This window comes from Tachyglossus aculeatus, chromosome 20 (assembly GCF_015852505.1).
Source record: "Tachyglossus aculeatus isolate mTacAcu1 chromosome 20, mTacAcu1.pri, whole genome shotgun sequence".
Lineage (NCBI taxonomy): Eukaryota > Metazoa > Chordata > Mammalia > Monotremata > Tachyglossidae > Tachyglossus > Tachyglossus aculeatus.
The window spans coordinates 9,513,843-9,539,105 of record NC_052085.1 but is presented as its reverse complement, the minus strand read 5'-3'; the positions used below and the strand labels follow the sequence as shown (position 1 = coordinate 9,539,105).

Sequence of the window (25,263 nt, the reverse complement as noted above, 5' to 3'; positions counted from 1 at the left end):
GTGGACTTGTTATAAAGCTTTGATGGAATCACTCAAAACCAGATTGTTCTCATTGAAGAACACAATCCAGTTTCAAAAAGACTTTGTACCTTAAAACCTTAGCCGTGATGAATGGGATATAAAAAACAAAGATGGTGGGCCACCTTTTTTGCAGTCAAGATAATGCATAGATCTCCTGCATAATGCATTAGACACTAAGAAGCCCAAAATAACTGCAGAGAAGACAGACAGCAAGCTGGAGAGTTCCAGTTTGTTGGGTTTTTTCCCTTTGGGTCAGAGATGAATGCAGTGGGCTTAAGGCAGAAGGGAGGGTTGTTGGTGGAGAAATGAGTGAGGGCATGTCAGAGGATTACAATTTCAATGCACATAAACGTAAAACTGCTCTCAGAATCAATCAGTTGTCATTTACTGAGTACAAAGTTCTGTACTTAAGTATTTGGACACTACAACGGGAGCAAGGCACAGTTTCTCTGTCCTTAAAGAGCTCACAATCTACAAGCGGGGACAGAACAAAAAAAATACAAACAGTGTGCAAATGAGGATATAACAGTAAGTGGCTCAACAGTATCAGCATTACATGCAGGATCAAATCATTGAATTTGCAAATATAAATCCAAATAATAATTGACTGAACTTTGATAGTAATCAATGGTATTTGAGCATTTACTATGTGCAGACCACTATACAAGGCACTTGGAAGAGTATGAGAGTTGTTAGACATGATCCCTACAATTGAATGAATGAATCCTTACCCTCAAGGTGTTTACCATTTAGTGATGCACTCAACAGGTGCATGTGAAGATCACATTAATTCCTTTTGGTTCAACTGGAAATTGCTGATAACCAGTCTTCATATCATCACAATTTATCTCCCTAAATTCATTTATACCCTGAACAATGTTTTCACAAAACTTTTAGTACATTACCTCATACCTTGTCTGTCTTTCTGTCCTGCTTTTCTAATATGGTCATGTTGTCCTTCAGAGTTTTCACAATTTCTGCTGGATTTTTGTGAGATTTACTAAACAAAGGCATTTTTTTCATTCCCCCAACTTTCTTCTTCCAAAGTACCTGTGGATGCTTTAAACAAGAGAAAACAGGATTCCACTTTATTTACAAGTTCCATATACTTCAAAGTATAAAGCTATGTTATTAAATTCACCAATAAAAAGTGATTGTGTCAAATTTTAAGCCCAAATACATTCATTCATTCAATTGTATTGAGTGCTTACTGTGTCCACAGCACTGTACTAAGCGCTTGGGAAGTACAAATCGGCAACCTATAGAGACGGTCCCTACCCAACAATGGGTTCACAGTCTAGAAGGGGGAGACAGACAACAAAACAAAGCAAAACATGTACACAGGTGTCTAATAAATAGAAGTATAACTATATACATATCATTGATAAAATAGAATAATAAATATGTACAAATAGAATAAATACCATAATAAATATGTACAAATATATACAAGTGCTGTGGGGAGGGGAAGAGGGTAGGACGGGGGGGATGGGGAGGGGAGGAGGAGAAGAAACAGGGGGGCTGTCTGGGAAGGCCTCCTGGAGGAGGTGAGCTCTCAGTAGGGCTTTGAAGGGAGGAAGAGAGCTATGTCAAAACTTTATAAAGAGAGGTATTTTCCAATTTTCTTCATTTAAAAGATTTGTCTTGGATTTTGAAAACAATGAATCACTCCCTTTACAATATTGTAACAGAACAGTTTTGGGGATTTTTTTCCCTAAAATTAACTGGTCATCATGTCACACTTCTTACCTAGATTATGCTCCTCCAGAGCAGGGGGAAAAAAATAAGCAATTAGCTGCAGCAAGGCATAAGGCCATGACCACAGCAGAATTGCTAAGACTGATGACCATTACAGCATTTCTAAATGCATCCCATTTCAGTTTTACAACTCATCAGTTTCAGCTTTGCAACATTAATCTCCAAGGGCTACAGGCAATCAATCAATCGTATTTATTGAGCATTTACTATGTGCAGGGCACTGTACTAAGCATTTGGGAGAGTACAATATAACAGAATTGATAGACCCATTCCCGGCCCACAGTGAACTTATAGACTATAGGGCTAACACTGGCCAAGTACTTAAATTTCAGCCCCACCCCCACCCCCCCAGGCCAGTGACTGGATCATTCTCCCCTCTGGACCTACATTTATGGTACCCACTTACCTTTTTTTGTTTGTTTGTTTTAAATGGTATTGTTAAGCTCTTAGGATGGGTCAAACACTGTTCTAAGAAGTTAATCAGGTAGGACACAGTCCCTGTCCCGTGTGGGGCTCAGAGTCTGCATAGGAGGGACAACGGGTATTCAGTCCCCATTTTACAGTTGAGGAAACAGGCACAGAGGAGGGGAAGTAACCTATTAGCCTAAGGTAACACTGCAGGCAATTAGCAGAGCTGGGCTTCTTGTCCCAGCTCTTTGGGATCTGAGCATCATCTCCCTCTTGCAGCTTTAGATGCTTCTGGATCCTATCTCCTCACATGCAGGGTCTTATCTGATGCTGAGCACCTGCTCCTGACTCAGGCAGGGTAGAAATTCTGAAGGCATGAAGAGAGAGGTCTCACTTTCCACAGGAGTGGGAAGGAGGAAAAAAGTAACGTCCAGAGAGTGTCAGTGAAGGGTCTTGCTTGCCTGTGCCATGCCCTGCCATCACAGGGGATGGATAAATATTAAATAATTGATTTGTGTGCCTGTAAATATGTTGGATGTATCTCTGGGACAAAACAGAACGCTGTTTCAGAAGCAGAAGGTACGAATAAGAAAGACGAAAGGTGACCAAAAAACTGAGGTGGAAAGGGAGAGGGGAACAGAGACCAAGGGGCACGTACAGACCTAGGAACATAAGAAACACTAGGTTTCACCATTGGTCTTACAACATCTGCCAGTGGCAACATGCTGCTTGGAGGAATCACATCATTTGAGCCCTCCTAGACATCATCATTTATATACCTTGGCCAAAGCTTAGTTCTTTTCATTGGTTAGAAGATAGTTTTCCAAATGACTGCTGCTTTCGTTGCTCAAATGTTACCCAATTTGAATGCAGGGGTTGAAAATTCAAACCATGCAAGGTCTGATCCTCTCCATTTAAGAAGTCCTATTATGTCTTAAATTCGATTTCTATACCTTTAGCCACATAGCTTTCCTAAAACTTTATACTGTATGTGGCTTAGAGCCTAATGAAGAAACCAAAATAGAAATTGCTCAGCACTGCTGCCTTGAAACTGAGGTTGCAGGTTTTGGCAGTCCTTCTAACACTGAGCAAAAGCCTTACATCCCCCTGGAGCTTATTCACGCACCAACTGAGGGAACTTAAGCAGTGAGAAGCAGCATGGCCTAGTGGAATTAACACAGGCCTGGGAATCAGAGGACCCGGGTACTAATCCCAGCTCCGCCTCTTGTCTGCTGTGGGCCCTTGGGTGTATCACAACTTCTCTATGTCTCAGTTACCTCTTCTGTAAAATGGGGATTAAGACTGTGAGCCCTATACGGGATAGGGACTGTGTCCAACCTGATTATCCTGTGCCTACCCCAGTGCTTAGTACAGTGTCTGGCACACACTAAGCACTTAAATACCAGGTTAAAAAAATTAAGAGGGCTTAAACAGACTTCATTCAAATGAATTATCTGAGTGTGCTAGTGTCACAGTGTGGGGTAAACAAAGAAAGGTCATTTGGGTCAGAAAATTGTAGCTGCTACATCTAAATTATTTAAATGGGAATGAATGAAGTCCATAGACAGTAATGATTATTAGCAAGGTGCTAATGATTTCCAGGCTTCATTCAAATTCCAACAGTCCAGTCCAGTAGAAGTTTACAAAATTTTTAACAGACTTCTGAAAACTGAATATATCACCATTCCTTGAACAGAAAAGAAACCTCAAGATTTCTCCAGGTTTGTTTTTCTTAAATACGTATTCACTTACCCACCCCTGAAGAAGAAACCCATTTGTCTTTCCCCCCATCAGTTTTGCAACTAGGCAACTGACACTTTCTCTACCACCCTTGGCCAGAGGCAGAGCAAGAGTCAGACTGCAATGCAGTGATCATAAAAGTGGGCTTGAAAGGCCATTTTAGATGCTGCCACGATGTGTGAGCTCAAAATGGTGGGCGGAAAAAGAGAGAGGAGTGCAGAAAGCAGGCTTCCACCACCATTTACGTTCTCTCTTTCAATGACAGCTTCTGCCTAGCCTCCACAATGTTCCTTTCACCTTTAAGACATGGCAAGTGGGAGGGAAAAGTTCACCACTGTAGGTACCACAATGAAGAGGAAGAGGAGTGGGGGGAGGATGTGCAGTGCAAGAAAAGGAAGAGACACTGTAGAAGGTGCCAGTACTGTCTTCACCTCCCCTTCTCTCTCTAAACCAGAAGTGCAAAAGAAATAGTCAGCTAAAAAAAAAATGGAGCATTTCACAGTACAGGAGGGGGTTCCCATCACCACTGTTTGGCACAGAGCATGATTCCAGATTGCAGTTTCTAGTTATAAATTCAATGTCACATCAATCCAGCCTTACATATCTCGGCCAGTGTCAAATCAATGACCCTCTTTGTTTGTCTTTCCGTGACTTTTGCAGAATGCAATAAAGACTACAGTGAAAGTGTCCTTCAACTGAGAATATTCAGCCCTTAATACTGAATTACTCAGAAAACAACAGGTGAGTATGAATATGAGCACAGAAAGATCCGTATCGATATTTAGGATTACCAGGTCAGGATCACTTCATTGTCCCACTTCCCCCCCAACCCCAAAAAAAAAGCTTTGCTCAGACTGCATGTAGCTTAATATTATTTAAATTTTGCTTTTTTTTAAGAAAACTGGAAAAATAGTGGGAAACCTTCTTCAAGGAACTTTCTCCTATTATCCACATGAAACAAATCTAAAAACAAATCTAAAAGCCTGATGGCCTTGATTTACTTAAATTAGAATAAAAATTTTCTTGTGGGAAGAGAACTCTCATTTCTCTTGGGACTGTTTTGCCATTTGGTGTATCACACACAGGTTATGGTTGCCAAAAGGACTGTGACCACTCCATGTTAAAAGAATAATGACGATGATCAATTAAGAGCTAGCTATGATCACTTAGATAGCTATTGGCCTGGGGTGGGGTGGGGGCAAAAAAAGAGGAAGAAAGAGGGAGAGAAAATAAGGGAGGAAACTAGTACTGAACCTCAGTTCATTCATTCAAATTTATTGAGTGCTTACTGTGTGCAGAGCAGTTAATGGGGGAGGTAAAAGCACATAAATGTGTTTTTTTTAATTACAATTATCAACAGCAGAAATAAAACCTGAATTGGAAAAGTAGCAGAAAAATTATCATTTTTTTTTTAATAAGAGCTGCCCTGCTTCCCCACCCCACAAATACCAGAGACCCCCCCGGTCCGTCTCTAAGACCTACATGATTTGTTCAGCACTACCAACACTCTCTTATCCCTGCCAGTAACGGTCCTGCTGGGGCACAGGGTGCCAGAAGTGTGTCCCAGCCTGCCTCAAACCGGAGAGGAAGGAAAATTCAAATAGTTGCAGCAGTTCAACAGTTACTCAGGCTTAGTCAGCAAGCAGGATGAAGGAATTAGGGGAACACAGAAATAGTCCAGACAAGCACTAACATAGCCACACTTCAATAATAATGACTGTGGCATTTGTTAAGCTCTTACTTAACTCACTAAATACTAGGGTACATACAAGATAATCTGCTCCCACATGGGACTAACAGCCTAAGTGGGGGGGGGGGGGGGGGGGGAACAGGTTGAATCCCATTTTGCAGGAAGGAACTGAGGCAGAAAAAAGTTAAGTGACTTGCCCAAGGCCACAGAGCAGGTATGTGACAGAACCCAGTTCCTCTGACTTCTAGGCCCAAGTTCTTTCCTCTAGGTCAGACTGCTTCCCTAAACAGGTTGCTTTACAATCACAGAGTTAGGAGAAACCTTAAAACATTTGCCTAGATATTTCCTCCACACCAACCTCCCACTCTTCCCCTCTCCAAAACTGTGTAATCCCATTTCATCACAGGCCTTACTTTCCAACCATTTCATTGTCTTCCTGATTCTCCTCAGCTTCACCTAGCTTGGAGCAAACCTACAGAATTAATAAACACAGGAAATTGTCCTGGCAGAAAATATTAATAGATTGCAGAAAGATTTCAAAAAATTTATTGGCGATGGTCCCAAAAGTAGTGATTAGAGGAAAGATATTAGGGATGTGAGAAGGTTAAAAGCAAATTTGGATACTTTTTTTAAAACAAAGGTTTCCTGGTAGACTATCAATGGAAAAGTCAGGTATGTTAAAAGCTATATCTAAGATCAGCTATTAAGAACAACTACTTGGAGGGGGGTAAAAAAACCCCAAAACTTAGAGGCCAGGATGGCAACGCCAAATCCAGTCAAGTTCAGACTGGGCTAGAAAGCCTCCTGGCCACCACCTTCTCCTCACACCCAGTGGTGAACAGGAAGTGACTAGAAACTCCCTTTCCAAGGGCTTGGGCGGTGGCAACCACAAAAACTCCCGGGAGGTATGTTTCTGCCCACTTCAGGTTGGGCACTTTCAGATCACCAGTGTTACTGCAAATGGGTCTCGCAAACCCCCTTCGGGCTGCTGAAGGAAGGCAGAATATCAGACTGGAGGCACCACTCAGTTAACCCAGTGAGAGATTTATTAAAATCTTATGGCTTCAGTGAGTTTTGTGTGTTCTCCACTTCTCTCAATATGCAGAGTCCAGACACCATACTCCCATACACAAAAGAGCAGGTTGTGCAAAAATAAATGAGAAGTTGAAGGCAGGGGGACATTCTCCTGGATCTCTCGCAAGCTCACAAGGCTGGTTCCTTTGAATGGCCACTGTTTTGAGGGTTCATTTCAAAGTCAATATTGCCTTGATTTTAAGCGCAGGCAAGGAAGCAGAATGGTCTACTGGAAAAAGCCCCAGACCTGAAAGTCAGAGGACTTGGGTTCTAACATGGACTCTGCCTCTTACTTACTGTATGACTTTGGGCAAGTCACTTGACTTCTCTGTACCTCAGCTTCCTCATCTGTGAAATGGGGATTCAATACCTGTTCTCCCTCCTTACACTTGTGAGCCCCATATGGGACAGGGACTTTGTCAGACCTGATTAACTTGTATCTACCCCAAAGGTTAGAACAGTGCTTGACATCTAGTAAGTGCTTTAACAAATACCTTATAAAAAAAAGGCTTTTCTTCTTCTACATTTTCAGTACCCTCCATGATATCTTCTATTTGGACCTGCTGTTGGCCACTGGAAGCAACACCACTGTAGGATCAGGAAACCTCAATTCTCATCTCGATTCTGCCTGTAATTGGCTAACGTGGGTGAAGACTGCACATGCACTTTCCCATGTGCTGCCAACCTATTTGCTCGTTGCTCTCCATGCCCCAGTGAGAGAATGCTTGGCCAGGACGAGAGTGGCCATGTGGCACTGTGCAAACCAGTAGCGCAAGAATCAATTCCTTTGTGCAGGTTCCTACTCCTGTACCTTAGGATTGAGATTCATCACTTCTTCATGAGAGCATCATGGTTAGCATTTTAAAATCATGTTCCAAGCTGCAGACCCACATGCATCTTGTAGCCTACCCAACATGGCCTCTAGATCTCTTTTTAAACATATTAATGCTTTCTTCCTCCTTAATCGTCCTAGTCTGCATTTGCCCCTAATGAGACGCACCTTGGCTTCTGGCCATTTTCTAATTTCTCCATGTAATTTTTAATTCTAATGTCATTCTATAATCAATCAATGGTACTGATTGAGTGTTTACTGTATGCAGAGCACTGTACTAAATGCTTGGGACAGTACAATACAGCAGAGCCCACAAAGAGCTTACAGTCTAGAGGACTAGAAAGTAAAATATCACTTTTTCCTTATCTTCCTTTTTCAACTGCTACTCTCATTTGTGCTCTATGCTTTTTCCAAGTGAATCTTGTCCACTAAGATCATACAGTCTTTGGGACGTTGAGATCGTGCCTTTTGTCACTACTGTAGTCACCCAAGTGCTAAGGACAGTGCCTTGCACACAGTATGTCCTCAATACCAAAGATAAATTCAACTGCTAACTTCCCTTCCCATGTTAGTGATACCTGCAAAAATCAGTGAGCATGCTCTATTGCAAAATTCAGAATTCTTTTAAACATGCTAAATAGCACTTAGCCCAGGATAAATTACTACAGGCTAGTCAATGTGCAATCTAAGCCTGCCCTGGCTTCTGAGCATGCCCAACATCTGGGCAAGAGGCCCAAAGGAATTTTAAGTCCACTTCTCCAGGTTTTAACAAGGGCTCAGATTTGGAGTAGAGAAGCAGCTGGAGAGTTAGTTGGATTCAATATTCAACTCCACAAGTGGGAAAAGAAGGGAGGGCAAAGGAATTTATAGGGAAAGCTTGAAGACAGAGATGATACATGGGGGAATGCACAGTCATTGTTGACTTTACTGAGCAAGTCCCCAGAACAATATCCTTTTCAGAGTTACTTCTGTACTGAGCCCAATGTTCAGAGTTTCTTATTATCTCCACCTTGACTCTGAGCTTCTACTGAAAGTTGGAGAAGTGAAATAAAAATCCCTATGAGGACTTTATTGGGAAAATGGGCATGCTTGGAGCTAGGAAAGGTCTTTGTTGGGCCAGACTGGCCTACAGCAAAGAGAAAGCAAGACAAAGGAGAATTTAGTGGTACTAACAACAGCACCTAAAGTTACTACCAATTCTGGTTGAATACTTACAACCTCAAAACTACTTTCAAAATTTTGCACATTTTCTCAATATTGCAGAAGCTTCATGTCATGTGGGACTTAGTGTTTTCTGTGAGTTGGTTAGTATTTACATATTTGCACTCCATCGAATTACATCAGGTTTGGGGAGTACCAAAATTCTCTGGACATCAATGTACTAATAGTCCTGAGACCTAAACCTAGAGCCACCACATGGAGGCCTGGCCCTGGAGCCCTTCACTGCCCAACCTAGACTGGAGCAGTGGGAGAAGATGCAGGGAGGTCAGAAAATGACAAAGTTTCCCAGGATCTCCCCAAACAACACACATTTCCCAGCAGCCCCAGAACCCTAGATACAGAGAAGGTGCTCAGAGGCCCCAAACCAAGTTTGCATCACCTGATTTGCTGATATTCCTCCCAACCCCCAACAATACAAGCAATGCAGGGTGCCAGGGAGCTTGTTTTCTTAGTTTACACGGCGGCCAAAAATTTCTTTCCCATTTTCTAGCTGACAAAGTCACCCCTCACATCTGCTTTAGTTTTGACACCTGTAAACCGGAGATGAGGATTAACTACCACTCACCTGTAAACCGGAGAGTAAGATTAACCTACACTCAGAAAACAATACAGCAATAAAAACAGCCACACACCTTAAAAAAATCGTAGTTAAGTAAATATCTTTGGTTTGGTGGAGGATTTTTGGATTTTTTTTGACAAAAGAGTGAAATGAGGTAAATGATTGAGCTTTTTCTTTTAAACATGGTGACTTGTAAGGCATACCCTTGGTAGCTTCAAGAAAATATTCAAAGCAAAACAGCACTTCACCTTAAATGATCACTAGTCTACAATAAAGTCAATAAGTGGAGGAGAGGGTCTATACCTTACAGAAATTACTGAGACCCTTGAAAAACATTCCTATCATTTTAAAAGCTGTCTAGATTATTTTCTATTTTTCTGATGTCTTTTCATGTTCTCACCATTTCCAATTTCCACACTCCTTTTATTTTTAATGGCATCTGAACCACTCTTTGGCATAATTTACTGTTCCTTTGTTCACCATGCACTCAAGTGAAAAACATTAGGGATATGGACCTCACCCAGCAAAAGGTCCATCGTTTTGCCTCCTCCCTGGGCCAGGGAGTAAGCTCCAAGCCGGAGTCTGGTCTACCTCCACAAGTGGCTGGAGGAAGGGGGTAAGGAGTAAAGTGGGGTAACTTTAGGAAAAAGAGAAGGACAAGCTTTAGGAGGCTACCAAGCAGTGTTCCACTCTTCATCCTGGGGATGAAGCCCCTGCCTGTTAAAGAAAGACAAGTTTGTGGCCAGAGTACCTGCTCTGTTAGTTTTGTCCCCACTGGGGAGGTTTGGGGTTGCACAACTGACTTTTGGACAAGGAGACTACTACCATTTGGTGGTTCCCAAGAGGTGCCCTACAAATTTATAGAACAAAAATGAAAGCAGAGCATATTAAGGCTTCTAGCAACTACTTCCATTTACCTTAAAAGAATCATTCTGTTTTGGGTGTCGGGGGAGGGTGGTAAGAGCTAAAGCCAGAAGTGCTTCTGGTGGTAATAAATAGCTTTCACCCAACCAGCAGGTACAGCACGAAGTACATTATTTATATTGATTCCGAGAGCGTTCAAATTCCAAGTGCATGGGTATTTGCTGTCATAAATGAGGCTGTAGTGAACAAGCAGTTAAAAATAAAAATGATCTGTTCTGAAGATATGTTGTTCAAAAAACAATCATCATCAATAGTATTTAGTGCATGCTACTATGTGCAGAGCACTGTACTAAGAGCTTGGGAGAGTGCAATAAAACAGAGTTGGCAGACACATTTCCTGCCCACAATGATGTTTTTTAACTCTTTTGAACTACCAAACTGTGGAATAGCTACTTCAAGGAATTTAAACTACCTTACTCTGAAAATCTCCAATTACCCCCTCACCAAATCTGTTGTATTGTGTTATATTGCTCTGCACACAGTAAGCGCTCAATAAATATGACTGAATGAACCAAATCTCCCCATTGCCCCACCCTTAGTCCTCAGACTCAATGTTTTAGAATTTCCCAAAATCTGTCTTTCATTCATTTTAAGCCCTTTCATTCATTCAATTGTATTTATGGAGTGCTTACTGTGTGTACCTATTGGGCGTACAGCACTCTACTAAGCCCTTGGGATACTAAGGCAGAGTTAGAAGTCAGGAGGCCACCCTCAAGGGGCTGACAATCTAACAGAGAAGGGGAACAAAACTGAAAGTTATGTCTTTAAATTCCCCAGCTGTTGCTAGGAAAAGTAAAAAAAGAAACAGCAATAGAAACAGAGAGAGTGTGGGTGTGAGGAAGATCTTCCTCTGACTCCTTTCCTATTCCCCTACTTCAGCCACTAATATCTGTTTCTTCCTTCAATCTTTTCTGCTTGTCTTTCTCTTGCCTCCTTTCAGCAGCTGAAGTTTTTTTTAAAGACAGCATTGACAGGCAATTCAGAGGGCCCACAGTTGGCGATGGAAACAAAGGGATGGGGAGAAAGGAGTCAGGAGTTTAAGAGAGTGGGTGTAGATAAACAATGTGAGCTACCCTCTTGAAATAAAATCTCTGACTTGTTCCGGTGCAGTTGAGGCCTCTGTTTGAAACAATATGGCTTCAAAATCTGCTGCACTGCAAAGAATGTAGACTGAAGCTACAGATTACATACATACTTATATAAAGGAAATGAGGCAGGTAGTTAAAGAAGTGGTGACGCAGATATCCCCGAAGGCAATAAAATGAGGAAAAATTAAGATTGGTAACATTTTCTATGATCAAGGGATAATAAGTATTGAATTGCTTGAAAAGTTTGGGTATTCTTTGCCATGTAACGTTTTTTTCCCCCCTCAGCCTAAAGAACTAATTTTAGAGGAGTCATCTTAAATCCAGGCTTTTCTTTGGAGAAATACAAACTATTAAGTTTAAGGCATTTTGAAAATAGGTAGGTTCTGTGAAAAGTTGTAAGGAAGAGAAGAATGGCTTTGTAATAAGATCAACTCTAAAGATATGAGGGAAAAAAATGCTACATACCAGCTGAGTTTCTTATACTGAAGTCAGCAGGTGCGAAAACCTGTTTTACAGGCTTTCTGTACACATAAAAGGATATAGTAAGGGTAAGTACAGCCATTTTAGTTCATGTTAAGGAAGAGTGAGCAGCTTTTACTCTAATACCCTCTAAAATTTATTTTCATTTAAGTTGCTCTCTTTCAAAATCCCTTTGCATAAATTGTCTAGTGACAATTCTGGGTATTCAGGCAGTAGTCACTATGGCTGATATAGTGACTTTGTTTAGCAACTAATAGCACAGAACATTCGTTAATCTCTGTGGCAAACGGAAATATAATTCTCTTTTATAATTTTAACACAGAATTTCCCATGTACCATGATGAGCACATTTACTATTATTTCTTCAAAAAGCATGCCATGTTATTAAAAAGTGACATGTCTGACTTCTAAAACTCATTACCCATCTCTTAAAAAGGTCAGATTTCATTTTCGGTAAGTCTGACCATTTAGTACTGTTTTAAAACATTTCTACTGATTGTATCTATCATCACACTTAGTCAAATGTTGATTTATGGTGCCTGTGACAATTTGCGTTAACACCAAGACTTCGCATTAACTGTCCTTAAAGCACTGTACTTTAGGTAGAGTGACAGCAGCCTGCATTTTGTGATAATCTGAAATGAAGCAAGTAAAGTGATATATTCACGGTTTATTAATTAATGAATAAGGCCCGTTTTCAAAAAGTAACATACTCCATGGACTTAGATTAGTTGGTAATGGCTCAAATGCCTCTAGGCAGCAGAGAAGTATTGTTTAGTAGCTTTTTTAAAAAACACTCTCAGTAATAGTAGTCTAAAAAGGCACAAAGGTAACAAGCTTAACATCACAGTGACTATGCATTACACCTATGACTATTTTAGAAGTACTTTTAAAAGAACTGAAAAAAAGTTTTAGATTACTTAACTTCGTTTAAATCCAAAGAGATGATCTTGGCTGATACTCACCAAGTGTTACAAAAATGTCCTGGCTTGTCTAAGCGACCAAAAGCAGACACATGGTGAGGTGCTGAAGACAGCTCTCTCAGTTTAGATGGAGGAGCCTCTATCTTCCATTTAATCGCGGTTACCTCTTATTGCTGACACGTGGCAAAGAAACAATCTTGACTTTCTGCCTCTCTCTCTCTCTCTCTCTTTGAAGGGTAACTGTTACCAGCGGAAAGCGTTAACAGAAAACGATCCCTTGAACGCACACTGAGCAGCTGTAAATTTCCACTCCCCTTTGCCTGGACTCAGATGCCTCGCTTGTGTCTTTAATCTGTCACGAGCAGCTCTGTTTCTAGTCAAACCAGCTTTCCCTCTCGCTCGCTCTCTTCCCCCTTTTTAAGTCCCCCCTCCTCATCCGCCTTTCACTCTCTTACACACACTCGCTCGCATCTTTCTCTTCCTGCTGCCCTCCCTCTAAACTGAGCACCACGTCAGAGGAGTGTGTGTAGACCAAGAAGCCAAGACAAAATAATGGCTCTGCCCAAAGAATTTTCTAGGGTTAAGTAAACCTACGTTACACGCGGAAGTTTTCCTCATCACATAGACTTTTTGTAAAGCATCGGAGCTCTAACTCAGAATGTTGGGGCTGCAGCTATGATTACATCCTTCACCTTACCCTGCCATCTAGAATGCAAATACGGCCTGCGAACAATGGTCTGTTGTTAATGACAACAAAATTTACATGCCAGTGCACGAGTTCTGTGGGCGGATGCGGTTCCCGATTGTAACTGGAAAGGAGGTACTCTTTCCGTGAGGCGTAAAATGAGAAGAAAAGCATTGCAGTATCTATAAATGAATTCCAACCATGGCAGAAATATCTGGTTTGCCCCTCGACTGTACGCTGCTTGTCTTTCCCTTCCTCGATGGAATTTTCCCTCTCCAGTGATTCCTCTCTGCACCCTCACAGACACGCCCATACCCTCGCTGACACCCGCATACTCCCACGGAAAAGCCAAACTACCCGCAGAAACCCACCCACTCGCGGAGCCGAGTGCGCCAGGAACGCCCCCCGTTCGCCCCCCACCCCCTACCCTCCCTGGGATACCTAGACCCGGAGCCCCTTCGACTCCGTCTGCAAAAGGGGGCGAGGCCGGGCGGTGCCTGGGGGTGCAGCTGGTCCAGGCTGGCCCCGGGGAGCTGAGCGGCTGCCAGTCACGAAACCGAGGGGAGGAGGAGGAGGACTACAAACCAGCAATCGTCTCGGTCCTCCTCTAGTCGACGCAGGGCACCGCAGGGCACCGCAAGGCAGGGCGAGGCAGGGCACGGCACGGCAGGGCAGGGCTGCCACCAGGCCTCGCTTCAGCGGCGGTACAGGCCGGGCCAAGGGAGCCCCCGCGGCTGGCAGAGTGCGGGGAGAGAGAAGAAGGGCGAAGCAGGAGGTCTGGCCCCTGGTCCAGCGCTTAGTACAGTGCTCTGCACACAGTAAGCGCTCAATAAATACGATTGATGATGGTCCATCGGGAGAGACAGAGCCCGGGGTGGAGGGGACCAGGTACAAGGACGGGGCAGGAAGGGGGATGGGAAAAGCAGCAGCAGTTGCTCGGGGAATTGGACCGGGAAGCACGTGGCGAATGAGGCAGGGGTGGGGGGGGAGATGGAGGGGGCTCTACTAATATCGCCCCCCGTGGTAAGCCCCAAATATTTTGCCCATAGTCTCTTTTGCCCCTGCTCCCGTTTCTATCCCTGCCAGTCTAGGGGTCCGTCCCCCTTCCCCATGTAAACTGTTCTTCACTCTGTCGCCCAAAGGGGTCCACCCCCCTTCCCCATGTAAAGTGTTCTTCACTGTGTCGCCCAAAGGGGTCCACAACGACCCCAATGCGGCTGCTTCCCGACTTCGCTGGCCCTGCAAGGGGGAGCCCTCCACCGCAACCCACTCTTGCTTCCCCCTTCCTCTCATCCTCGTCCCATTCACCAGGTGGGAGCCCTCTCCTAATCCGAGGCCCTACAGTCGGGGGCCTGATGCTGACAGCTGGGGGTTATAGCCAGCCAGTTTATTCATTCGATTGAGCTTTTATTGGGTGCGGTGCACTGTACTAAACCCTGGGGAAACGATGCTCAGACAACAGACCGACACATTCCCTGCCCACAGCCAGCTTAGAGAGGGAGTCTCCTTCTGTCTCCCCCTTTTAGACTGTGAGCCCACTGTTGGGTAGGGACTGTCTCTATATGTTGCCAATCTGTACTTCCCAAGCGCTTAGTACAGTGCTCTGCACATAGTAAGCGCTCAATAAATACGATTGATGATGATGACTGTCTATGTTGCCAACTTGTACTTCCCAAGCGCTTAGTACAGTGCTCTGCACACAGTAAGCACTCAATAAATACGATTGATTGATTGATTGATAACCCCCGTTGTTGAGCAGCACGGTGGCCTAGGAGATAGATCAAGGGCCTGCGAGTCGGAACGACCTGGGTTCTAATCCCAGCTCCACCGCTTGTCTGCTGTGTGACCCTGGGCAAGTCACTTCACATCTTTGGGCCTGAGTTGCCTCATCTGTAAAATGGGTATTAAAACTATGAGCCCCATGTGGGGCAGGGACTGGGTCCACCCTCATTTGCTTGTATCTACCCCAGCGCTTAGTGCAGTGCCTGGTATATAGAGAGAGCTTAAATACCATCTAAAAAACAATTCTCTCATGGGAACAAGGTTATAATCAATTGTCATCGATAATTCAGAGTGCTTACTGTGTGCAGAGCACCGCACTAAGCACTTGGGAGAGGTTCACTACAACAGAGTTGGTAGACACAGTCCCTGTCCACAACAAACTCAGTTATAAATGGGAGATAGGTTCCTGAACCTAGGCCGGATACCCTACTTTTACCAAAATTACCTAGAAGTGCACACTTGATTATAAATGAACATAGCACTATTAATATATTAAATCAGTGAGATTCAACAATGGGGTAAGATGACTTTTACTTCCTCAGAAGTTACATGGATGTGTTGACCTTCCAGCCCCAGGCTTCTCCCACTTCACCTGGATCTTAACAGCATCAGCAGGGTGTGCTGGGATGCTGAATGTGAGCATGCCTCGCTTGAAATGGCAGGTGGTGGGGCCCATGTGCCACCCCTGGAAACCATGGTTATCCAAAACTGCATACCACAGTGGCCAAACTAGCATACAGAACACCAAGCTTAGAGACTCAAAAGCACTGTTAGTGAAATTTGAATCAATAAAAGGAATTTCTTAATCTGAAGCATTTGAGGGAAAATATATTGCAGGTTAAGTTTTGATCTTTTCATTACTCTGCCACTGCCAATAGGAGCTTCAGGGTGATCATTCATAAATACTTCTGCAGCAGTCCACTAAATGAAACAAATCAAGAAAAACAGACTTCCAGGATAAACCAAGAAAATGATAGGCTTTATTCAGAAGCCTAGCTAACTCAATTTGTTTCATTCTAGATGCTCTTTTCATATTTGGATCATAGATTATATCAATTTGAATTTTTAAGTCAAGGGAAAAAAATACATGGCCCAAGAGTCAGATTAGCAGCCCAGTTATTATGTCAGATTTCCAGTCACTGACGGCCATTTGTAGTCAATCCCTGTTGTTGAGAGCCAGAGATGCTGAGGAAGTATAAAGGTTTTTCCTCAACCTGGAGGAGAAAAGTGTCTGGGGGGGGAGGGGAGTAGCAAGAAGAGGGAAGAGACTGGGAAAAGATAGGGAGGTGGAAAAGGAACGGAAAAAGGGTGGAGAAAGGTCTTTCTTGCCTCCGCGGCCCCACAGTGTCACTACACCAATGCCCCAAATTGGCATTCATAGGGACCTGGGACAGTCCATCTTTTTTTTGGCCCCAGGGGCAGGGAAAGAGGGTCGCACAGTCACATATGGAGCCTCCAAGATAAGGAGGGTCCCAAGCTGCAACACCTCCTCTCCAAGAGTTGCGTTCCTAAATGTGCAGAGGTAAATGGCCCTCGCAGTTTTCTACCTCTTTCAAGTAGCTGGGGGAGCCTCCATCTGCCATCTTCCTGCAAGAGCGGGCAGCCTCACCCAGCCAATGAACTCTAAAGAAATGTTAATCCGTAAGGGAAGGAGGTGGATGGTATGCCACACTCCTGCTTTAAAACTAAATAAATTTGGTGGAGGGGGATTTAACTTCTGGCTTGCTAAAATGCTACTACTGGAATGTATCCTTAAAGAAGGCAAATGCATATAATAAAGCAATTATAGATGGACATTTGTGATTGCAAGTTGTTTTAAGGTGTTTATTATTTTTCTCCTTTATTCATTTAATGTTTTGTTTTTGTATGAGTGCATGCCTTTAATGGCCAACTTAATCATGAATGATTTCACTTTCTTTAAAGTGTTGCCAACAGCATTTTGAACAATCTGATTTTTCCTTGCAAAGGGATATCTTAACTTTTGTACATGTTTTGATTTTCACAACATTCCATTTTTCTTTGGAGAATGATGACCTCTCCATGTCAGAAAATGCTGTAAACAGTAAAGGTTTTTCACCCAAGCACTGAACTTTGTAAATTTCAAAAATTCTTCCAAGTTGCAGTTGTACCAAGTCTGAATACAACAAAAACTAGGAAGGCTTCACCAGTCAGAATTAAGTGCTATGAGGAAGAGAGAGAAATTCCAAGTTGCTATGCGAAAATTAGTTTTATTAGCAGATAGTCACGTGGCTTTATGTTGGAACTTAGTTGAAATAAATAAATAAAGCAGGCCATAAAGGCAGGTCAGAAGTAAATGGATTTTTTAAAAAACATTTAATGGCAATCCTCAAAGCCAGATAGACAATGGGAGCTTGAGTTTGGTGGATTTAACTGTAAAAACGGATTACAGTCACAAATCTATTTTTAATGTTCTGGATGGGGGAACAAAATAGTAAATTTCTAATTCAATGACCCATTGATGTTTCTTAGACATAAAATGTATCCCACCATATTACATATCTTATTTTGCTTGTCTGAACCTGCATTATTTACACCTGACCATTAGTAAGTAAAACTTAATAGTAGTAAAAAAAAAAGCCTAAATACAAAAAGATGTAACAAAATCTGAAAAGAGTTAAAATAGCTTTGGAAATCAACAAAAAATGGGTAGAAATTATCAAAAATTTTCCTGGGAATAATTCAGTTTAAAATAAATTGTAATACAACATTGAAATTTGTCTTCAGATCATGCTAATTTTATTTAAGATATTAAATGCTACTATTGATAGAGTACAGATTATTTGGGCTTTACACAATTTAATTCAATTTCCACCCCCAAAGTATTTTTGTGAAGTCAGAGTTATCAATTAGAGAAGCAGCGTGGGCTTGGGAGTCAGAGGTCATGGGTTTAAATCCCGACTCTGCCAACTGTCAGCTGTGTGACTTTGGGCAAGTCACTTAACTTCTCTGTGCCTCAGTTACCTCATCGGTAAAATGGGGATGAAGACTGTGAGCCCCAAGTGGGACAACCTGATCACCCTGTATCCTCCCCAGCGCTTAGAACAGTGCTTTGTACATAGTAAGTGCTCAACAAATGCCATCATCATTATTATTATCATTATCTATTGTAAAATCCAAAATTTAGAGTTTACAAAATTTTAAGATCATTTTCACAGTCAAAATGAGCTTAAGTCAGTTTACTTAAGTCTGTCATGGTGAAATAAGTCACTTTAGTGCAAGTGGGTAATCATTTTCATTATCTCCATTGTCAACAGAGAGTCAAATGTTTTTAGAATGCAGTATCTAGAAAGCCTTTTAGGTGGGGGTGGAATACTGAAGTTAAAAAAAATGATGGCACATAAAAGAAATAAGCAAAAATGGAATTATGTCCATTATTTTTTTCCCTGGGGGATTTTTCTTCTCTGCAATCCATATGGAGTCTAGAGTTTCCTTGGGTAACTGGCATATACATGCAATTTTTGGTGACCACAGGTGAACACCACCAGCCCCCCAAGCTATCAAACCCATAACCTTTATATGTTCTTTGGCTCCTTCCTCTCTTTCCATTCCCCAATTCAGTGTGTTGCCGAATCCTCCTGTTTCTTCCTCCCCATTCAGATGGCCACCACATTGGTCCAGGAACTCGTGATATTCCTCTTTGCTGCAGCAGCTTTCCCACCTCTAATTTCTCCCAAGTCCATACTTCATTCTACCGCCCATATCGTTTTTCTAACATACTGTTCTGCACTTATTGCCCGATTCTTCAAAAAACCCTAATAACAAACCATTCCTCTCAGCATAAAACAGAAACTCATTACCACCAGCTTTAAAGGCATTTAAGCTGCTATTTCCTGCCTGCTTAATCTCTCATCTCACCACTCTTTATCACACCCACCACTTCAGCACTTGGATACTCATAATAATAATTACAATAATAATAATAATAATAATAGTGTTCTCCCTCCTACTCCTGTTCTCTCTCCTACAGACTATGAGCCCCGTGCAGGAAAGGATTGTGTCCAACCTAATTAACTTGTACCTACCCTAGTGCTTAGAACAGTGTTTGACACATAGTAAGTGCTTACCATACAAGAGTACTATTTAAGCATTTACTATGTGACAAACACTGTACTACATGCTGGGTAGGTATAATGCAATCTCTGCCCCATATGGGGTTTACAGTAAGGGGGCGGGAGAGCAGGAATTTAATCCCCATTTTGCAGGTGCGGAAAGTGGGGCACAGAGAAGTTAAGTGACTTGCACAAAGTCACACAGCAGGCAAGTGTCAAACAGGATTAGAATCCAGAACCTCTGACTCTCAAACCCATGCTCTTTCCACTAGACACTGCTACTCCTTACCCCTACCCCCAGAAGCATTTATGTACATATCTTTACTCCATTACTTCCTCCTACCTGTAATTTATTTTAGTATCTATCACCGCCTCTAGATTGCAAGCTTCTTGAGGGCATGGATCATGTCCACTAACTCATGCATTTTCCCCAGGGCTTAATGCAGTGCTCTGCACACTGTAAGTGTATGATAAATACTGCTGATTGATCATAATATCTGTCTTTCCAAAACTTCTCAGGAATTCTACATGGATATATGAGGTAATTATTGCTGAAGAAAATAACAGTATTATATAAATTCAAAATGTGGTAGTGATTAATGGTAATAATCTGATCAGATGTGATTTCACGTTTTTATGTCATCATTTTCTTAGCAGCATGCTGAAAAAATACTGCACTCACAGACCACCTGCCTGCAAGAACATCAAAGCACTTAATGGATATTAGCTCACTAATACTCCAGAGCCAGGATTCACAACTTCCTCATTGTTTCCAGGAGGCACTGTGCCGCTCTCATTTCCTTTCTTGCATTCAAATGCCAAATGTTCGGACATTCAGGACTTCTGGCACTCCTTTCTGAATTCACTTTTAAAAGCAATTTCCACTTTGGAACTTTCTATAACATGCATGCCCTTGAAACCTAGGAGTTTTGCTAATGGAGTTATTAGTTCACAGAACCTCAAGCTTCTAAATAGTTTTAAAGGCATCATGAGAAAGTGCATACATTTGAAATTCTGATTCATTTTAGAGCAGCTGGGAATAATATAGTCTCATTTCCACAAGGACATCTTTGGCTTATGACACTGACAAAATTGGTAGTCCATTCCTTAAATCAATGCATTTAGGTAAATATTAACTTAGCAAGCAGAGCCAATGAATGCATCACCACATTTCATTATGTCAGTTATTGCCCTACACATTTAAAAGGATGCTTTTATTTTTTGAAATACTTGTGCAAGCACAAATATACATTTTCCATTAATACCCTAAGCCTGCTCCATAAACTAAATATAAATTAATTATGAATGTGGACATAAGTGCTATGGGGCTGAGGTAGAGGTGAATAAAGGGTGCAAATCCAAGTGCAAGGGCAATGCAAAAGGAAGTGGGAAAAGAGGAAATGAGGGCCAAGTAGGGGAAGGCCTCTTGGATGAGCTATGCCTTCAATAAGGCCTTAAAGATGAGGAGAATGAACTTCTGTCTGATATGAAGAGGGAGGGCATTCCAGGCCAAAAGGCAGGGTGTGGGTGAGAGGTCGGCAACGGGAAAGATGAGATCGAGGTACATTGAATAGGATGGCATTAGAGGAGCCAAGTGTGCAGGTTGGATTGTAGAAAGTGAGGTAGTAGGGGGCGAGGTGATTGAGTGTTCTAAAGCTGATGATAAGGTGTTTCTGTTTAATGTGGAGGTGGATGGGCAACCACAGAAGGTTCTTGAAGAGTAGGGGAACAGACAAGGTTTTTGCAGAAAAATGATCCGGGCAGCAGAGTGAAGTATGGATTGGAATAAGAAGAGGCAGGAGGCAGGGAAGTCAGCAAGGGAGCTGCTGCAGTAATCAAGGTGCAATAGGATAAATGCTTGGATTAATGGAGTAGTAGTCTGGATGGAGAGGGGAAAAAGGGTGGATTTTCGCACAATGTAAAGGTTGAACTGACCAAATTTAGTGACAAATTAAATATGTAGTTGAGGGAGATGAGCGCTATACCCCTTCATATCCAAAAGACAATCACTCTATCCCATTGATTGAAGGCTTTACGAGATAAGTCTCGTTTCTGACACTCTAGATTCTAAGTAAGCTCCTTGTGGACGAGGAATGTGTTTACCAACCGTTGGACTGTGCTCTCCCAAGCCCTTAGTACGGTGTTCTGCACACAGTAAATGCTCAATAAATGCCACTGACTGATTGAGGGAAAGAGGGAGAGAAGAGGAATGAGATACCTCAGCTACCCAGAATCCTTGGGAAGAGGATGGAAAAAGCCAATCTGGACTTGATAGAGGGCCAGAAAAACTGATTTGCCTTCTCTCTACCCTACCCTCACTTTCACCACTTGTCTTATAGTAGAAGAATTAAACAATAATTCATTGTTAAGAAAATTTGGCAAGACTTAGAAAAGTCTTCCAATCATTGCCATTGAGTGACATAGTCATTGCTGGGTTTGTTTTTTCTGGAAATAAAATTGTCAGTCCAGCACAACAGGAAACAGGCAGCAGAACAGCAAAGGTATATCTTTAAATCTGCCATTTAAGGTTATCAGAATAGTTGTCATATTCTGCAATTCAGGCACTCAAGATTCTGGTCAGTCAGCAATACTATTCCCTAGCCTTCAGTGAAACAAATGCAGCCATGATAAACTTTCATTTATCACATTTTACTATGCATGATAAATAGATACATCCTATGGTTTACTTCCTTTACTTCCTCGCCCCCAATTTACATTGTAGAAAATCTTTTCCTTCTCTTAAAACTGAAAGGCCAAAGGAAGGGATCAACTATTCCTGAGATGTAATTTTCCAGTTGGAATTCTAATTAGTCTTATGGTTAACCAGAACAATTCTCATTATTCCCACTCACTCTTTCCACTCTTAATGGACGCTTTTTCCACTTCTCTCACTGGTTTATGTACACGTGTTGTTTACGAAATGCTCCTTCTTGAATCAGTTAGGAGTTTTTTTAATACCAGGATGCCTCCCACCCCATACGGAACTACTGACGCATGCGTCCTCTTTATATGCCATGGAAATTTTCTTGCACTTTGCAAACTTCCACATTTTTATTGTTGCTCAAAATATCAATATATTAAAATAAGGATTGGTATCCTTTAAAAAAAATAACATACAAACAGAAGCTCCAAATTGATCAAGAAAACCAAAGTCTATTGAAGATCAGAACAGGCAAGAGAAACGGGAGAGGGGAGCAGGGTCATCTGTGAAAAATAGAAAGATTGAAAAACAGGCGGCAAGTAAACTTAAAGTAAATATTAGTGGCAACCATCTTTAAAGATTTCTCTCCAAATAGATAATGCAAATTACATTTGGGCTTAATCACTTTAGATATCCCAATTTGAGACATTACTGTTTTAATAATAGTGTTTCAAATGCAGCTGCTTTGGAATTGGAAAATAACTCAGCATCAATTAAATGATGAAAAAAAATTATCATTCTAAGTAAACAAGATTTCTACTCCAGTGAGTAAAAGTGGTCAGTTGCTTTCAACTTGCTATAATGAATATCTAAATTAGACTTCTTTAAAATTAATATTCAAATTAAACAAGACTGCTGGATTAAGTATTTCCTGGAAGTAATACTTGGGCGGGTGAAGAGGAGATTTTCACATAGGTAATGTCTGTAGTTTGGAGGTGAGGAATAAGACAAAACAATTAGTCGAGATTAGTAATGGTAGTCTATAGACATGACCAAGTTGTCTTTTAATTGGACAAGTAACATTAAAACCTGACAATCAACATCACTACACTACTGTCCAAGACTTCATTTTGAAGAAGTGAGAATTCTTCATTTTGAGTTCTCCTTGTTTTAGGTAAGATATAACCCTCTAGTTCCAAGAAAGAAAGGTTCAACGGTGCTTTTGCTCATCAAATGGTGCTTGTAAAACAATATTTGAGGACGTCTAAGTGAAATGAAAAGATATGAATTAAGCTTACTTTAATATAGGTTTAAAGGTTAAATAAAAGTACTTAGCAAAGCATACTTTGAATGAACCAAAAACTTGTGAAAAATAGTTTAGCTGTTTTACCAGACTAAATTAGCTTCTCTCAAATCTAGTTTTTGACTGAATTTTCTATTTGGCCTAAGAAGGGAGATGAAGTGGCATGGTGCAGTTGGCTGTCCCTGAGAAACTTTTGCCTGGAAATCCAGCATTGTAGGAGGGCAGCAGTAGAGGGAGGAGGAAAGGGAGATTTGTTTTTCCTCTGAACATGCTAAGATTTTCTTCATGCTCACATTTGAGAATATGAAATAGAAAGGAAAGTCAAAATTACACAAATAAAAATATGGGAATAATTTTTCTTATCCTATTGTTTGTCAGAAACCTATACCACTCAGCAATTTCAGACAGCATTCAAGGGGTGGGTGAGTTGGAGGAGAAGGAAGGGGAAGAAGGAGCAGGAACACGTGTAGCCTGGTAGAGGTAACCCCATAGAGCTGTAGTTGTCCCTTACCCCTTAGCCTCTTAGTATGGGCTATTGCTATAAATTCTGAGTTGGGGGAAGTTCTTCCTGCATGATTCCCACAGTGCCCAAGTAGGCACTGTCCCAGGAGGTTTGTGGGACCACGCAACTTAAACGACTGTGATAAAGTTAAGGCAGATCAGCAACCTCTGAGGCCCCTAAGGCAGCGGTGGAGCTGAAGGGTAAGAGAAGAGCTGACAGAAGCAGAAGTCAAGGGAACTGCCAGGGAACTCCCATCTACTACCTGGAAGAAGGGATAGGAAGGACCATTTGATCTACAAGGTTTCCAACCCAGGACCGCCATAGGCCAACCAGGGCTAGTGCTACTGGTTGCCAAAGCAACATAAAACCAATAAAGAAGCTCATAGGAGTAGAATAGCATCATGTTACTTGCACAGGGATTTACAAACCACCCCTCTGTTACAGTGGAACTTAAGGTGCTCATCTCTACTTGCCCTATGCAAAAGTTAGCACTGGCCTGAAACTGGGAAGTAGAGAATCCATCTCTCGCCCCTAAAGGTGTTTCACGTACACCTCAATTAAATAATCTTCCCTGTTCTTTGGCAGCTGAGATATTTAGGCTAGGTCCTGAACTTTCTAGGTAGGAGAGTCCTATGGGATCGGACAGTCCTAGGGGACCTATCTGGTCCAGCCCACTGCCACTAAGCAGGTGACAAACTCAACCAGCAGGTGACAAACTTAACCATCCAAAACAGATAGGTGTCTGTTACTTCCTTAGAGAGCTCCAAAGATGGTAACAACCTCGACCTCCCTTGGGGGCCCATTTCAGGGTTTTATCGCTCTGATAGTCCAAAAATTCTTTATATCCAAATAATCAATGGTATTTACTCAATCAATGGTATTTATTGAACAATTACCATGTGTTTACTAGAACAGTGCTTTGCACATAGTAAGCGCTTAACAAATAACATTATTATTATTATTATTATTATTGGCTTTAAAGCACTCAATCACCTTGCCCTCTACTACCTCACCTCACTGCTCTTCTACTACAACCCAGCCCACATACTTCTCTCACCTAATACTAGATATTTCATACTAGATAGGTAAAAAAAATAAACATTTCTCTATATCAGATTTCAGATTTCCTTTGATATTAATGCTAGGCTGACAGTAGTTTAACAAATAATTGTTTACTGATTTTCAGCTTTTGGAGAAGGGTATAAATGCATATATGGTCCATCCACAGGAATGAGTTTGACATGCCTACTCCAGATCCATTTTTAAAAACTGACGGCCTAAAAACAGGGCACCTTTAATTGGATCAGAACACTGTCCTCAGTGTTCTCAGTCTACTTCTCAGCTTCTGTTGAGACTTCTCAGTACCAAGCTTTTTTTTTCCCCAATAACACTGCATTATTACCTGGCTGACATTAAGTTTCTAGTCAATTTTGACCACCCAGTTCTGTGTCACTTATGGCCAGCTAATCCTTCCCCATCCCGACACATGTCCCTCCTGAACATGTCCCTTCATCCTGTTTATGCAGGAGCAGTTTTCCAATTTGCCTGAGTCATTTTGAATT

General features: G+C 41.8%; 1 protein-coding gene across 11 annotated transcripts in view; it reads right to left on the bottom strand.

Moving 5' to 3' along the window:
* The window catches only part of CAB39L (calcium binding protein 39 like), a 77,438-nt gene that overhangs the window by 42,090 nt on the left and 10,085 nt on the right, over positions 1-25,263 (bottom strand). For 2 of the 11 annotated variants that reach the window (XM_038761533.1, XM_038761534.1), the window contains exon 3: positions 934-1,080. In XM_038761533.1, coding sequence (XP_038617461.1) covers positions 934-1,044 — 111 coding nt within the window. In that variant the 5' untranslated portion in view covers positions 1,045-1,080. Of the gene's footprint in view, positions 1-926; positions 1,081-12,760; positions 13,367-13,844; positions 13,933-13,988; positions 14,209-25,263 lie in introns of those variants that run through there. The other 9 variants (XM_038761532.1, XM_038761538.1, XM_038761539.1 and 6 more) reach the window with 9 other exon arrangements.